A 16,513-nucleotide genomic window follows, 5' to 3' on the forward strand; every position below is an offset into this window, starting at 1 on the left:
TGCAAACCTAAAGCTTAAATGGTCTTTAAGATGCATTTTGACAATGCTGTAGGAAATAAGAGCTTTCTGTGGTCAGCATACTGTTAAAAATTCACCCTGCTGTACCAAAACTTTGTGATTTGTGGGAAAATAGTTTATGGACAAGGAGCTACCTTATTTGGCAGCTATGTTCCTTATGTGACCTTGACTGTATTAGTTTGCCTTGCAGTCATTTAATATATGCTAATGTGAACTCTGTTTTGAGGACTTGAATAAGAGTAAGTGATACAAACTGCTGCAGGCCCTCTGAGCCGAGGGGAATTTCACTATTTAGTGATTGGTGTTCCTGGCTGTGGGATTTGGATAGTCTGTCTATATTACTCTATTCTGAATGTCTTTCTAAGCATTCGTGAGAACCTTGATCTGGTTTTCAAAAGGTATTTAAATATTCATAGCTATGCAGAGATGCTTACTAGTATTTATCATAGTGGTGGTGCTGGGTGTTACTCAACTAAACTAATGGGAATTTTCTTTTTGTTATTGTAAAGCTACCAGTTGGCTGGTTTGAATCTTTTAAACATATCAGCAGTCTAAAGACATTGTGACTGTTACCAAAGAGCAGAAGAGACAAGAGAAGCCAAGTTATGCCTTTGTTTCTAACTCAAGGGTTTCAATTCTTAAATTTATTTATTACTAAAAATAGAATGTTAGCGGAGTGATTTGTGTCAATCTGATGGAAGTTACATGACTAAGTATTTTAAGAATTTTTTCACATACTGTGAGAGTATTTCCACCTGTGAGATGAAAGGTAGATTGTGTTTCTGGCCAGCTGCATGGGACCAAATGTGTGGTGAGCCAACCTCGTGAACCATGGATTCTGGTCAAACAAAGCATCGCTGAAGACAATGGGATCGAACATCTTGCTTGGAAAAATGGAAAAAAAGTCTTCTTCAGAAACCACAAGAACTTCTAATACCCTACTGAACAACACATGACTTTTTACCAACTTTTTATTGACTACTTAGGCATGGGAGCTGCTTTTTTTAAAGGTAACTTAAACATAAGCTTTGTCAAGAAATATGCTTGTGTACTGCAGATTGACTTGATTGCCATTATGCTGTTTATGAATACAAGTGTAGTTTAGTGTCCCTCTTGAATGGGAAGCCAAAGCAAATTGTTATATAAAAGATAAAAATATAAACAATTCTGGTTTAAAATCTTCATAAGATGACTGAATGTCTACTTATTACTCCCCCCTAATCCTGCATTTGAATCTCCCTTCCAGAAACCTTACTGAACCTCTTAGTGGTACCATAGAGCCCATGAACGCTCCAGCTATGGCCAGTAGTGGCTGTATTTTGACATAAACTTACATATACTATTTAGTTATGAATATAAGATGAGTAAGGTGTGTTCCTACAGCCTTCTTTACATAAGGTCCATGTGTCTATCTTTCTGGATTTCTTTGAAGCAGTGAAGTATATTTTGACTTAGGAGAGGAGTACCAAGCATGTTGATTAGATACTGATGTGTAAAGATAGGATTTATTACTCACTGTAAATTTCCCAAGGCTGAGATGTTAAGAAAATAGCATTTGCCTGAAGTAAAAAAAAAAATAAGCTCAACACATTTTAAGGTCATTACTCGAGTGTACTTTCTGCTGCAACATTGTCAGGCGTTCAAGGAAATCTACCTTACTTTTTTAAATTCCTTATATATTAGGCATTTACATGGTGAAGTTTGGTGCTAGACTGGTAACCTTAATTATGTTAGCTTTTTACTGATGTGCAGAGGAAAACTACGGTGTTTGCTACCTTGTAAAAGGTATAAATCTTAATTCCTCAATGAGTGCTATAATTTTATTCAGAGTTAGTATCAGTCAAGGTTGTTGCGTTTCTCTATTCAGAACTGAGGTAAAATATAGTAAATTGTGGTTAGAAGTAGAATATAAAACAATTGCACTGAGGGTCTTGAGGAGTCTTTTGTTCTGACACAGATCTAATGTCTGATTCCATTAATAAATGAGAGATAAGTTGTTGAAGGAGGATTTAATACAAGGTAAGCCAATGTTTGAGCTGGCTATTGAAAGGAGAGAGCAGCTGAAGTATGTGAGAGGATGTTTACTTATGTAGCAAGGTAAGTTGTGTGTTCTTCAGTGACTTTCCTAGGGATAACCAAAGCCCATTTATTACTTGCGCCATGCCTGTCACTCGTGTTCCTCATGTGGAATTTCCAGGGCTGTAGTTTTCTGTTTACATATGAGATATTTGCATATCTACATAGACGTTATAGTTGACGTGTAAAGGCTGTGATTCAGAAAATCTTAGAAACTTTTAAATGAGCCTTGTTTTGAGTGCAGACAATGCACAACATTTTTATTTACTTAAATATAGAATTAATTAAACTTAAGTGAGTAATTTTTTTATTTACAAACCTTGAGAAAGTAGAGAAGACAAAGGAAAGAAGTGGTTTATGTGGCAGTGGTTTCTTGCAAGTTGGTAGGGGTAATAGCTAGGGAGGGGACACATAAATTTTGGTGCCTGCTGCTTTCCAAGATCTGTTTGTGGTTTTTCACCCAGTCCTCTCTGTTCCGCTTTCCATCTGTTAGTTGCCTGGAAACTCTTCCAGCAAGAGAAAACTAGATGGGCAGCTGGTTTTTCCTGCACTGCATCTTTGTAGTGTCTATGAGCTGCACAAAGGACGTTGACGGTATGTTACAGCCCACCCAACATTGGGATTTCTCCCACGCAAGCAGGTCAGATGGCTCGGCTCTGCAGCCTCACTGCTTTCCCCCTTGTGCTGGTCCAAGGAAGCCAACAGGCAGACATGTTTCCTCAAGTGTGCCTAAAGGAGCATGTAAAAGTTTGAATTCGAATTGAGAGGTTGTTTCAAGGCATGGCTTTTCGATATATCTTTTATTTCCTAGCCAGCAGATGGCAGCCGCTGTTAGCCGGTCTTCACAAACGACCTCCTCATTCCCAAGGAAGGCACCCTCTCTCCTGCATTTAGCCGGTTCCTTCACACACACTTGTCACTGGTATTTGTGTTTGAGCTTTGTGGAAGGGAATTTAATAAGTGCTAGATTAGAAAAGGGATAAAGCCAAGCAGAAAAACGTTGTTTAATTGATCTTGCTCAAAAGGTAACCATGCAGAGCTTCTCATGCTGGTGCTGCAGGTGAGAGGGCAGCCAAGAGCTGAATGCATTAGTACTGAAGGTGTTCAGTATTCAGTTTGAAAGTAATTAAAAAACAGTTGTGATATTAGAAATCAGAAAGTTCAGTTAGAACAGATATAAAATGCCAGTTCTAAGGAAAATGGAAGATAATACTGGGCTGTGGAATGAGGAATGCTAACTCTACCTCTGAAGATGTTAAGGGTTTTTTCCTATTTTTGTCATGATTAACATGTGGATCGCAGGATTTCAGATAGTCAAAAAGAGAGAACACTGTGAGTCCTACTGGGGAATTTTACAGATACACATTAGGAAGACTTAGGGCCATACCTCTGCTTGTTTCTCAAAAGAATTATTATTAAAAATGCGTATATACATGCATTATGAAATGAAGTACATCATATAAATTTGGAAAAATTATGCAACTGGCTAGTCCAGTTGTTTTATGAGCCCTGTGTGCTGATGACGAACAGGAGCAGACTGTTTATACCTGAGCATCTAGACTGTCAGGAAACAGTATCCCCCAGTGACCATCAGTGGCATAATACCAATGTCTGCTTTGCCAAGCACAACCTTTCACCTGCTCTAGACTCACACTGAAGAGAGGCCTTCTGGACTTTCTGTATGTGTGTGTGTTACAAAGTGCTTAAATGAGGAATTTTCACTAAATAGATGATAGAGTAATTTGGCCCAATTTAGTCCTTTAGAGAATTATAATTCAAGGTATGTAAAATTACTGTAATTACCTCAATTCCTACATCATAATCATCTCACAAAGGCCAAGAGGAGAGTAAGAATGATCTGGTTGCAAAAGCAGCCTCCATTTCTGCTACTGTCAAGGACAGAAATAGTTGCCTATATTAATAAACTGAATTACTTAACGTCTCTCACCATTGCTCTAGAAAACTGCTCTTAACACCTGGGGCAAAATGTATATTAATACAAATTACTTTTGATTAAAACCATTATTATTTAGCACAAAAAAGAAGGGGGTGGTAGAAAGGAACATTCTCTTTTTAAATATTTTAATGCTCATTATACCAAAGTGATACAAATTACGGGCTGACTGACAACTTGCTAATAATAGCTTAAAAATGCAAATAGAGCTATTATCCCAATTGACACTAATTGGAATTCCTTTGGCAGCCTGGGAGGGCAGGGCAGGAAGGTTTGATTGTTTCCTCAAGCTGAAATTGGGTTGGTAAGGAAGCATGGGAAGATGTGCTCTGGGTAAACAGCTTGCCATCTGCAGACATCAGAATTCTTATGTTTCAAGAATGTGTTCTGAAGTGCTGTCTTCTGCCCGTGTAGCATTTTGGTGAGGTTTGTTGGTGCCATGGGCTGGTCATGCTCATGCCCACTCAGTGCAGGCTTTGCCTGGGTTGAGTTGGCACCAGCAGAATCCAAGCTGCAAATGCTCAGATCTCACAAACCAGCTATGATGTCTTTTGTGAATTAGAAACATTCCCTGCCTTAAATTTGCTGAATTATAAACTTTTTTTAAATACAGTCTTCATGTAGCCACACTGTATGTTCCTTCAGTAATTAATGTGTATCTTCTCCAAGCAAGACTTGCTTGCAGAGGGTATTGCTTCAGTTTTTATGTTTTAGTACACAGAATTACAATGTGCCTATTGTTTTCTGAGTATTATAACACAGAAAATAAAAGGCATTTCTTTATACCAAAATTGAATGTCTGTGATTAAAGGTGTTCTTCTGTTGCTTGGTTAAGTGTTTTCAATACAAACTACTTCATGTAGAAAACAATGTTAAAAGTATATTGACATATGTTGGTACAGGTAGGTCTTACAACTCTATTACAGCTATGCTTCTGAAAGAACAGCATAAGAAATGGTTTAGATAGGAAAAATATTATTAGTAGTAATATTAGTGCTACTACTACTGTTTGTCAGAGATTTTCTTAACATTCAACCTTATCCTTTACCGTTTTCTAAGTCCCTTTGCGCGTACGTAGCACTTTGCAGAAGTGGCTGTTTGGGTACAAGCTGTGCATTGCTTTTCTAGATCAACCACTGTTGTTACCTCCGGCCAAGCTCCTTCACCCTGCTGGGCTTCCTCCCTCCAGGCTTCTGGGAGAGTGTGAAGCACCATGACACACAGTGTTTGCTTTTTTAACAGTCTGTTCACATTTCATTTCTTCTATACGCAGCAAATGGTGATACTGTTTAATTTGGAGATGGGCACAGAAAACAAGAGGTGCTGTTTGTTGTATGTGCTCTGCGTACATCTCTTCAGAAAGGAGTTTCTGAGCTGATGAGTTGCTGTTTTATTCTGACAGAAGCCAGGTATCTATCAGAGATGAGGCAGTGATAATTTTTAATGAATGGATATCATCGTTAATTTCATACAGCCCCTCCTGTCGACAAATGTTTCGGTCTGTGCTCTTTCAAAAACTGAGAGAATAATACGAGGAGAGTCTGCTTGTCTCCCCTGAAAGATGTAGATAGATTTGAGGATGTTTGTACCCTTGCTAGCAGCCAAGGGAGGAGGGGATTAAAAATCCCTACTCTTCCAGTAATGGCTATTTCCTGTGAAGGGAAACGAGCCATGTTGGAGGTAGTGTGAGGACACGGAGGTGTATCTGGAATTGCAGGCGGCTGCATCCTGACAGTACAACACAGTGTGCTCTCATCCCTGCACTGTGGGAGATGTTCATTAACGCAGTCTGCGATATTGTGGCTAAGGGAACTGTTCAGGCTCATCAGGAAGAAATCTGGTCATTAGCGAAGTTTGCACTGGGACTTGCTCAGTATCTCTTTATGTTAAAGCAGTTATCCAAGCTGTAGTTTAAGAAGGTAGAGAGACAAAGTCTGCATTTAAATAATGGCTCTTGGTAACGCTGGCAGAGCTGCCACTGGCATGCTCTGAATAAACAGCATTTTTAAGAATCACTTTTATAGCTTAAAAAACCCTTTTGATGTTATTCTGCTCTAGCTAATGGCTGAGGGCTGGGTTCCCCATAAAGGTTTCCAGATTCTTCCTTTTCTTTTGGTTAGGACCATGCTGAAAGATACATCTTCCTGTCATGAATGCACAAAGCACTTTCTTATGGCAGCTAAGCGCTGCAGAGCCCAGGCTTGCCTGGCGAGGTGCATACATGGGATCAGACTCCTCTCCCAGCTCCCCAGTCTGTGAGGAGGCCATGTGTGCAATGGCTCTGGCTCCTCAGGATATGTTTGGCTGCATCTACACTATGGAGGACCAGTCTCTGTGCAACAGCAGAGAGATGAAGATGATGAATAGAGCTCTGGTCTGCTGGGTCACATTTTGGGCTGCTGAGACCTGACTTCAGCATCTCCTGTCAGGGGGAAGGGGAATCCCTGTGTAGGGGAGAAGGTGCCTATCAGAAGAGCAGCTGCCTGTCTTGATGCACATGAAAGACATATTTTGAGGGGAGAAGAGAAGCAAAAAGGAGGCAGAACATACTGGAGACAGGCTGTGATGTCAAACTGCCTATAGCACCTCCCCAGTGGAGACAATAACCAGCACCACCCTGGATTTACTCTCTGTGCTGATTTCCTAGAAAGATTTTTATTGCTTCATTTAAAGCTCACTTGCATTTTGCTGACAAATGCCCTTGCTGCAGCGTTATCGATTCGCTTATGCAGCTTGAGGGATGTCAGACTGTTGCCATCAAAAGAGAGCTGAGCTTGTGTCATGATCGAGGCTGGCTGTTGCAGAGATGGCCAGGGATTTAGTGGGAGCCTGTCCAAAGCCTGCAGTGGAGCTGGAGAGCTGGCATTGCCCAGCCATCCAAGGCACAAGTCACCAGGGGCTGCAAGCAATGCTGTCCAACACAAAAGTGTTTAAAAGCTGAAGGAGCCTCAGGAGGGAGGTTAAAACCCACAGAAATTATTAAAAAGTCTCTTTGAAGTACCCACTAACATATAGACTATATCACTTACTACTACAGACTGAAAACAGAAATAAGAATAATCCCTGCTTGAGGCTCCAGGATGGCTGTGAAGGGAAGTGTTTGGGCTAGGAGGTTAGTGGGAGTGCACCTGCAGGGGGCACAGACATGCCTGCAGGTATGTGCGATTCATGCACCTCTACATCTGCCCAGACCCGCTGGGCAGGCATGGCCCCACAGCCCCAGCGCAGCACAGCTTGGATGAACAGTCCCTGCCAGTGCTGAAATATGATGAGAGGTTTTTGGTATTGTTGGTAGAGTGGCTTAGAACATTTCAGGCTGCGCCTTTTGGTGTGTGTTTCGTTTATTTCTAGCACAGGAATGTATGTCTATACAAGCGTATAAACCAATGCCAATTATAATTTTATGGATTAAAATCTAAATGAGTGCAAATCTCATTCTGTTGCCACCAGAAATTACAATGAGTAGTTTCAAATTCCAAATTAAAACCACTCATCATACAGCCACATAACAGGAGAATATTTTGATGCCCAGAGGGTTAGCCTTTCCTTCTAGAGAAAATTGTAGTGGCGCAGTTGGTAAGCTGGAGGGAAGGGATGCCATCCAGGGGGACCTTGACATGCTTGAGAGGTGGGCCAGCGCAGACCTCATGAAGTTCAGCAAGGCCAAGTGCAAGGTCCTGCACCTGGGTCAGTGCAATTCCAGGCACAGCTACAGGTTGGGAATCACAGAATCCCAAGGGTTGGAAGGGACCTCAAAAGATCATCTAGTCCAACCCCGCTGCAAGAGCAGGATAACCTAGACTACTAGTTTGACAGCAGCCCTGAGGAGAAGGACTTGAGGTGTTGACTGATGAGAAGCTCCACATGAACTGGCTTCAGTGTGCGCTCGCAGTCCAGAAACCAACTGTGCGCTGGGCTGCATCAAAAGGAGCATGATCAGCAGGTCAAGGGAGGCGATTCTCTCCCTCTGCTCTGCTCTCATGAGACCCCACCTGCAGTACTGTGTTCAGCTCTGGGGCCCCCAACATAAGAGAGACATGGACCAGCTTGAGTGAAGAAGGCCAGGAATATGATCTGATGGTTGGAGCACCTCTGCTATGGACACAGATTGAGAGAGCTTTTTCAGCCTGGAGAAGGGAAGGCTTTGGAGAGACCTTATTGTGGCCTTTTAATGTATAAAGAGGGTTTGTAAAACAGACTGAGAGACTTTTTACCAGGGCCTGTAGAGACAGGAGAAGGATCACTGTGTTTGAACTGAAAGAGGGTAGATTTAGACTGAATATAAGGAAGTAATTCTTTATGATGAGGGTGCTGAGACATTGGAAAAGGTTGCCCAGAGACATTGTGGGTGCCCCATCCCTGGCAGTGTTCAAGGCCAGGCTGGATGGGGCTTTGAAGAAACTGATGTAGTGAAAGTTGTCCCTGCTGACTGCAGTGGGGTTGGACTGGATGATCTTTAAAGATCCAACCCAAACCATTTGGAGATTCCCTGATTTTGCCAGGAAATTCAGTCCCAGCTCTTTGCTGGGTGCTGCTAACTAGTACCTGTGCTGCCCTCCAAACCCTTAAAGCCCACTCTGTCATGTGTGGCTTCCTCTGGATGTAAACATTTGCAGTGGTTGCCTCTGTAGGGAGGTTAGTGAGGGTTGCTGGCTGCAGGGAGTGAGCAGAGGGCTTTTTCTTTCTTTGTGTTTAGCAATTCAGTGCACACAGGCTGTGAGCACTGGAAGCATCATGGGCTTCTGGGCTTGAGAAACAGCATGTTAAAGCTTTTTCTTTCCTGTCACCCTCCACTGAGTGTTATTTAATGTGCATTTCCACAGTCCTTCTGCCATGCTGTTAGCCCAGCAATGTTCCCCCCTCATTGAGATCAGTGGGAGCTCACGCAGAAGTTAATTAGTTTGAAAATTAGCCCTGGTACAACATAGAGCTGGCAGAGCTCTTGTACAACCACTGTATGTCAGACACAAGCCCTGCCGTTACTCTGCCTCAGTTTTCCCACCTCCCAGTCCCTCACTCCGCTAGAGCCAGTCCTACTTGTGTGGAAGTGGGGTCTGTTTTAACCATGTGCAGGATTAGGCACTGATCCTGACCTAGCAGGAGGGAGGGCCGATGTCCACCCAATCTTAACGGGTTCAGTTGTGGGGATGCTCCAGGTAAACTTGAAAACAGAGGCTACCGAGTTCACTTCCAAAATGGAAAACAACCAGTTAAGTGCTTTGTACTGCTTAGTTTGAAATCTGATTTGTACACGCTGACTGTTTTCACTGCTGATTCATCTGTGATGAAAGCTTATATAATAGCGTCAGAGAAGTATGGCTTCTAGCAGGTGGAAAGAATACAAATCTCCAGATGCCTTGGCATCTGGAGGTATATAGCATTTTGGTGTAAGAGGTATATAGCATTTTGGGATGGTCCTGGATATATAGTAAGGTGACTTTTTAATTAAAAAGATAATTCCACTCACATTTTTTCTCTTATATTGTGTGGATTCAAGCCAATAGGTACTTTTATTGCAAACCTGAGGTCTAGAATTTCTTGAAAGGTTGGCTTTCAAGTAATGAACCTGCAATAGTGGATGCATTCCTCAGCAAATGATTCCACTTGGAGCGAGGGGTTACATTGTGCCCTTTTCATTCAGACAACACACTTCTTGATTTCTATCACGTCTGGGATGAGATGGCACCTTGTGTGACCCGGAGCAATGCCAGGAATGCTTGCCTCCAGTAGCAAATCTCCCGGACATTTGCCAAACCCACACTAAGATGCTTACAGCCTCCCTGCAAAAGGAAGTCAGTAATTTGTTATTTCTTTCCAGCCTCAGACCACTGTCACCTGGATCCAAGTCTCATTCCAGACCAAGGTGGGAAATAACTCCATCACTGTCACCAGAGAAAGTATGTTGCAAAAGCCCCAGAGTAGTTTTTATTTAAAATGTTACTATCATAAAATTCCAGACTATGAAATGAAGACCTTGGATTCCCATTTGACCTTACCCACCCCCTTTTTAAAATATATAGATACGTAGTCACAAACATAAAGCATGCTGCAATGATACAAATATATTTTTTGATATGGAAATTACAGTACATTTTAAACCATGAAAACAAATTGAGGCACTAAACTGTACATCAGCTCTATTCTGCTCTGGCTGTGAAGCTGATAAGACTTGCTCTCAATGAACAAAGGAATATTTTCTTCATTTAGTGAACATAACTTTACTGGTCATATCAAATGATGTGCTTTGTTGTGAGACGTCACCAGGGTTGCCGGTCCTTTTGGAACAGCAACTCACCTACACAACATGTGTCACTGCCACAATATGAAAAATAATCATTTTATTGAATGTACAACTCAAAAAAAAAAACCCCAAAACAAAACAGAAACCAACCCATCCGTTATTATTAAATAAATAATTATTCCATACAGTGGTTAATTTATATTACACTGCATTGGCCATTAGAACAAATGAAGTTTAATAAATAATACACGGGGATGTTTCATTTACGCCTCCGTTCATAATTCTGTGCTATGCTCCTTTCAGAGGATCCTGCAAAAAAATGAAGGAGAATGAAGCAAATGGTGCAGCCTATTAACTCCGAGCCTCTTTACCTCCCAGGAAACCATCTAATTGATGGGATCTGAACACTCAGATCGGTTTGTGGGTAGAACCTTTCTGCATTGACACATCCACCTTCTGTCCTGCACAGTCAGCTCTTTGCCAGGTTTAAACCTTCCCTGTTCACAATCTCTGCACATAGCGATACCTTTTACTAAACTCTGCAGCAGGAGCTAAGCAAACATAGTAACACCCTGCAGTGGACTAACTGCAGCCTAAAGTAGGCTTGAGTAGCATATTTAACATTTAGTAGCAGTATATCTCTCCTTTTTGCTCTTTTAAAATGAGAGGGAAACCTAGAGAGCCTTTCTTGGGCAAAGCCTGACCATCAGATGATGTAGCTGGTCACCAGAATCATCTTTGCCTCCACCCAAAGGGAGAATTACTTTCACAGAACTTAATGCGTGCCTAGCGATTACATGCAAACACATAGCTACTTTTGGGGGGATCCAGCACTGCATTCTGCAGGGAGCTGGAATTTTGGATCAGTGACACTTTTAAACTAATAATGCTTCCGTTTTCGCCACGATAAATGCAAAATGAGTTGAACTTCCCCCATGCAGATTGTTACGGTATATTTACTGTACATGTGACTGTTTCCTAGCTTCTACCTGGAGCACTCATACAACAGACTTCATAGCCTGGGAGACAGTGAGTGTCAGACCCAAGGACTGAGACACCAGCATGCCGGTGCCCTGCTCTGTCACACAAGGCTGTAAATCGGCACCATGCTCACACCCAGCAACAGGGTGCCATAAGCTCCTACACATTGCCAGGGCACTCAGGGGCTTTCTGCAGAAGAAAACCATGGCACCAAGAAAAGGTTCTGTCCAGTTAAACATCTTCCAGTAGCAAGAAGCAAGGACAGTCCTTGCATGTACTCCTGATCTTGCTTTGATTACGCAGTCCTTAGGACCTATTTTCTCCTCCAGAGGAGCACAACAAAATTGTTACCATTTGCCTCTCTGGGAACTGGGCAGAAAAGCAGTGAATTCTAGTTTCACCTGTCAGGCAGGTATTACATAGCCCAGCAGGGTAAAACTTCATTATTCCCCTTTGTTATACAAACCACACAACAGCATCCTGACTATACCAGCAATTTTGAAATCAAGGCAATAAAATCTTTGCGTTTTTTAAACATCTGCTGTATTTTACATTCTCATATTAGTGTAGATGTAATCTCAGTGGAAACCAAACCAAATTTATTACTTCCAAGCTATTTACTTTTGTAATAGCAGATATATTTACAGGTATTATGCATTTAATAGCTATTGCCTCCACAGATAAGATTGTACAAAATTATTCATGATACATAGCAATTTGCAGGATGATGCAGAGAGCAATATTACTAGTCTGAAGAGGGTTTAATTGAAAATAAAAGTTACTGACAACCATAATTGCAGAATATAGATCACAGTGTGTATCCACATAATATAAAGGTGTCAGCTAGTAATTTAACTTTTATCAGCCATTTAACAAAATTGTGAGAACTGTTTCAGAGAAGTGAAATACATATTAGGGTTTTTTAATTTTTTGTAATTTCTATTCTGGGGAATTAAGTGACACTTTATGGCTCACAGTGAGGGTTTTCCTCTGTACAGACCTATAGCTTCCCCCCCAGTATGTGGAAATATGATGGTACCCCCCCACAGGGGTTGTGCACATAAGGATTCTGCCCTATATGAATAGTACGGGGAAATAACTCAAAATCACAGTATCAGTTCAAAGCTTAAAATGCTTGTTCCCTGGGTTGGGGGGCAGGAGAGAGGTATTAGGTAAAGTGAAAAACTAGAAGAAGCTGGGAATGCTTAACAGCTTGACCTGCAGAATGAGGCGGTGTTAATGGCAGATCTCTGCTCTTCCACCTTCTGCTCCAATTTTGAGGAATAATCATCTTCAGAGATGAAAAGGTTATCCCTTCGCCTGGGGACATCTCTGGTTTGGGATCACAAGCTTAAATTAGCTTTACATTTTCAGGCAAACATGACGTTGGCAAGGACGCGGCAATGAGGGAAACACCCTGGGGACTTCTACCTTGCTAGCTGCTCAGACCAGCCTGATCACCTGGATCATTGCACTGAAGCAGACCCTGAAACACCCTTGTTAACCAGGAAAATCCTGATCCTTTCTCAGAGAACCCTGGGTCTACACTATATAAAGTCTGCTTCTTCCATCTGCTGGGAGAGAACAAACAGGCAACAGAATGAAGAGGCTGTATATCATCAAGCACCAGATTTAGTCATATACATACCAGAATTTAAAGATCTTTTGCCCATAAGTCCAACAAAGGAGTCTGTTTTATGCCCTGAAAAATATATTTGGGCATGTTTTAATACATTTTAAATAGGCAGGCTTTTAGATAATGTGTTCTTATGGGAAGGAAGACACAGGCTCCAAAACTGTTCATCTCTCAGACTAGTGGCTCACACCACTTGGACAACAGAGGATGAACATCAATCTGATTAATCAGACTAAACAGGTTAGACCAAGGCACAGGCCAGTTGGTGGACACCTTCTCATTAAATTAGACTTTTTTTTTTGTTTTGTGGTTTGTTTGTGTTTTTTTTTTTTAATTAGAATGGCAAAACAACAGCCAAAACCTGTTTCTTATTCCTCTCGCAGTGCAATTCCTATTGATTTGAGCAAATGCACAAGAAGGCAGTGTCTTGGTATAGCCTGCATCTGCGTGATGCATCTCTTCTACCTGTTGGTGTTTTTTTCTCTAATGTGGAAGAAAAATCTTCCTCACAGGTCAGGCAGAGCCCTTACTGAAGGGGAATCAAACAGGACTCTGTCTGGACATGTCTGAGCTAGACAGTCTGGCTCTATTTTTGGAATATTTATGAGTTCAGATGTTACCTCCCTGTCCCATTAGTACTCCTAGAGGCACTGGATGTGTAGAGGATTAATTACTTCAAGTTTTGGTCTACAGCATGTATCAGGTATAGGGCTAGCCATAGTTTCAGATAAAGAAGAAAAAAGAAACGTTCTTCGTTCTCTGAGCTGACTTTTGAGGCAAACCTAGAAGTTTCTCTTTGGAAAGAATTTTGCTTTGCTAAGACGAATGATCCTCAGACTTCACAGGTATTAATTCAAGCTGAAGCAGTTTCAGAAAACTATAATTTTTTACTTTAGGTGGCAGTTATCTAACATGAGCTTTGTTTCAGGCTCTTTAACTGGTCTTCCAGTACATAATCCTAGTGATAAGACATTGTGCCTAACAGAACACTGGGACAGTTACTGACCCCTGTGGACAGAGAAGGTCTCACAGAATATGAGATCAGTTTTTCTTATTAAGTCTTCCAGCACCTGTCTGAGCATCTTCAGATAAATTCAGAGACTAAAATTATCGCTGTGCAGAACACGGGAACAGCACTCTGCTGGTAACATCTCCTGCTTAGTGTTATCCAGATGCAAAACAAGGCACACTTATTAACAGAGCAAGATTTGTTACTTATACGGCAGCACATCATCAATCAACCCCTGCTGTTAGTGGGGGTCTGATTCCCATCCAGACAACACTGAGAGCATGGATACAGTATCTCACGTGTGATGACATGGGCTGTCCCATGGAAGCATTCCTGGGGATTTGGGAATTCACTATTCTAATTTTCCAGATCTTGCCATCTTAATTGCTTCTCTCCAAGTCTGGCAGTAAGCCTGCCTTGCCTATGAGAAAGGCTCACAGAATCCCCCCCTGGGGAAATAAGAGAGCTGCAACATCCACACATTATGTGGATTGAAATCTCAAAGCTTGTGGCAGCTCGGATGATGTATAGGCTCATGGCTGTACGGGAGTGTGTGTGTGCGCGAATCCTTTAACAGAGTATTTCTCCACCAGTGGTGCTGCCAGTCCTTAGCTGAACCCAAACACCTTCCAACTAATCCCCTCAACTATCCTACTCCTCATTTAAACACATGAATACTTTTAAAAATACTTCAGATATTTGCCTTTTTAAAACTTACTTTTATGAGAGATCTGGCCATATCCTGATTGGAAGAGGAAAGGAAAGAGAAAAAAAAAGGAAAAAAGAATTGTTGAGAAAGGATTGGCATATACAAATGATGCTACTGCAATGCTCGGAAGAATCAAATACAGAAACTGCTGCACACATATCCATGTAAGTGATCATTTATAACTACATTTCTCTTTGAAATGAGTACAAAATCTTGTTTTAGCTAAACCCACACAATTTAGAACTGTTTAGCTACGGTTTCTTAGATCAGTTCCTGTACTGATAAACATGTAGAAATCACAGCAATAATTGTATACACAACAGATATCCACATTGGACAATTCAGTGGCATGACCAATTCCTGACCCATGAATTATTGTGATACTCCTTACTGGTATTTACATGCTGTAATTGGTGTGCACCTAGCACTTTGAGGTGAAGCCTACTCGTTCCCGATTAGTAAGTTTATCTGGTATTAAACTTGCAAAAACCAAAACACTTACCCAAACACCCTACATGGCACTTTTGGGGAAAGGTTTATCACACTGAACCCGAGTGGTAACCGTTGTAAGGTCTGGGGTGGTACAAGGAGAAGGGACATGTGAGGAGACAAGACGGAGCCCTCCCCCCGCACCGCACTGCTCACCAGCATCGCGCTTGCCCATGAGGCCGAAGAACTGCTGGGGCCGGGGTCTCCGGGCCATCCTCTGAAGGAAGTGCTCCAGCGGCAGCGGCAGCTCGTCCTGCGGGGTGACAGCGGCTGGCGCTCAGCGCGGACCCCCCCTCCCCAGCAACCCCCAGAGCCCGCGGAGTCCCGGCCGCTCCCGACACCGGTCCCCGGGCAGCGCAGAGCCCACCGGAGCCCACCTTCGCCTGGTCGCCGTCGGACCAGTCGGACCAGTAGCTGAGGTCGTCGGAGGCGCCCATCTCCTCGGCCAGCGTCCGCGCCGAGGCCAGGAGGAGCACGGCGAAAGCCAGCGGGAGTCTCATCGCCGCCTCGACGTCCTGCGGGAGGCAAAGGGTGAAGCACCGGCACCAGCCTGGGGGCATGCACACACATGTCCCTCCACACACACATGTCCCTCCACACACACATGTCCCTCCACACACACATGTCCCTCCACACACACACTCACACCTTCCCCCCACGGTGCGCACCTGAATGCACACTCCTTCGCACATACACACACCTAGTTGCACACCCACAACACCCCACCGACTGCTACATACACCTCCAGATATACATACACCCCACACATACAGATGTGCAGCTAGATGTAGACGTACAGATAGACACACACATCCATAAGTACCCCTCCACACTTAAGAGTTATACATAAACACACCCTCACACAGAGATACACATCTGGATAATCACACCTTCCCACATACACACAAATTCACCTCACTCACACACATACCCAGGTACATACACATCTAGTTATAAACACATCTGCCCAGAGATACAGCTTTCTAAACACACATAGGCACACGTATCTAGAGGTACATTTTGCCCATTCAGATACACAGATCGGGACAAGCACAAAACCACACCTGCACATACAGACGCACACACGTGTGGTCACACAAGCATGTTTAGGCACCCTCCCAATGATGCATACACATATAGACCCACACACACATGCATACAGGCAGATACACTCCAAACATGTAGACAAGTGCATCCTCACGTATACAGGTACACAGGGACGGACAGGATTCAGGAGGCACACGCACCGTCTGTACCGGGGAGGGTGAGCGCTGCTCTCCGTGCGCATTAGCCGTCTGCGGGTACGCTCCTCACTTTATATACCTGGAGACGGGGAGGGCCGAGGCAGCCTCATTTGCCTAAATGAAATTACCCTCGGTTTTATCGTCCCAGCCCCGCGA

The 16,513-nt window shown here is 42.9% G+C and overlaps 1 protein-coding gene across 1 annotated transcript; it reads right to left on the reverse strand.

The window, feature by feature from the left end:
• Window positions 1-10,548: 10,548 nt before the first annotated feature.
• Window positions 10,549-15,613, reverse strand: TAC1 (tachykinin precursor 1; the record flags this gene model as incomplete). The annotated part of the gene is made up of 5 exons (XM_080610350.1): window positions 10,549-10,598; window positions 12,919-12,972; window positions 14,634-14,657; window positions 15,270-15,366; window positions 15,491-15,613. The coding sequence occupies 5 exons, from the start codon at window positions 15,611-15,613 to the stop codon at window positions 10,549-10,551; spliced, it is 348 nt and encodes a 115-aa protein (XP_080466476.1).
• Between the last annotated feature and the right edge of the window lie 900 nt (window positions 15,614-16,513).

This window comes from Psittacula echo (assembly GCF_963264785.1).
Source record: "Psittacula echo genome assembly, chromosome: 2".
NCBI lineage: Eukaryota > Metazoa > Chordata > Aves > Psittaciformes > Psittacidae > Psittacula > Psittacula echo.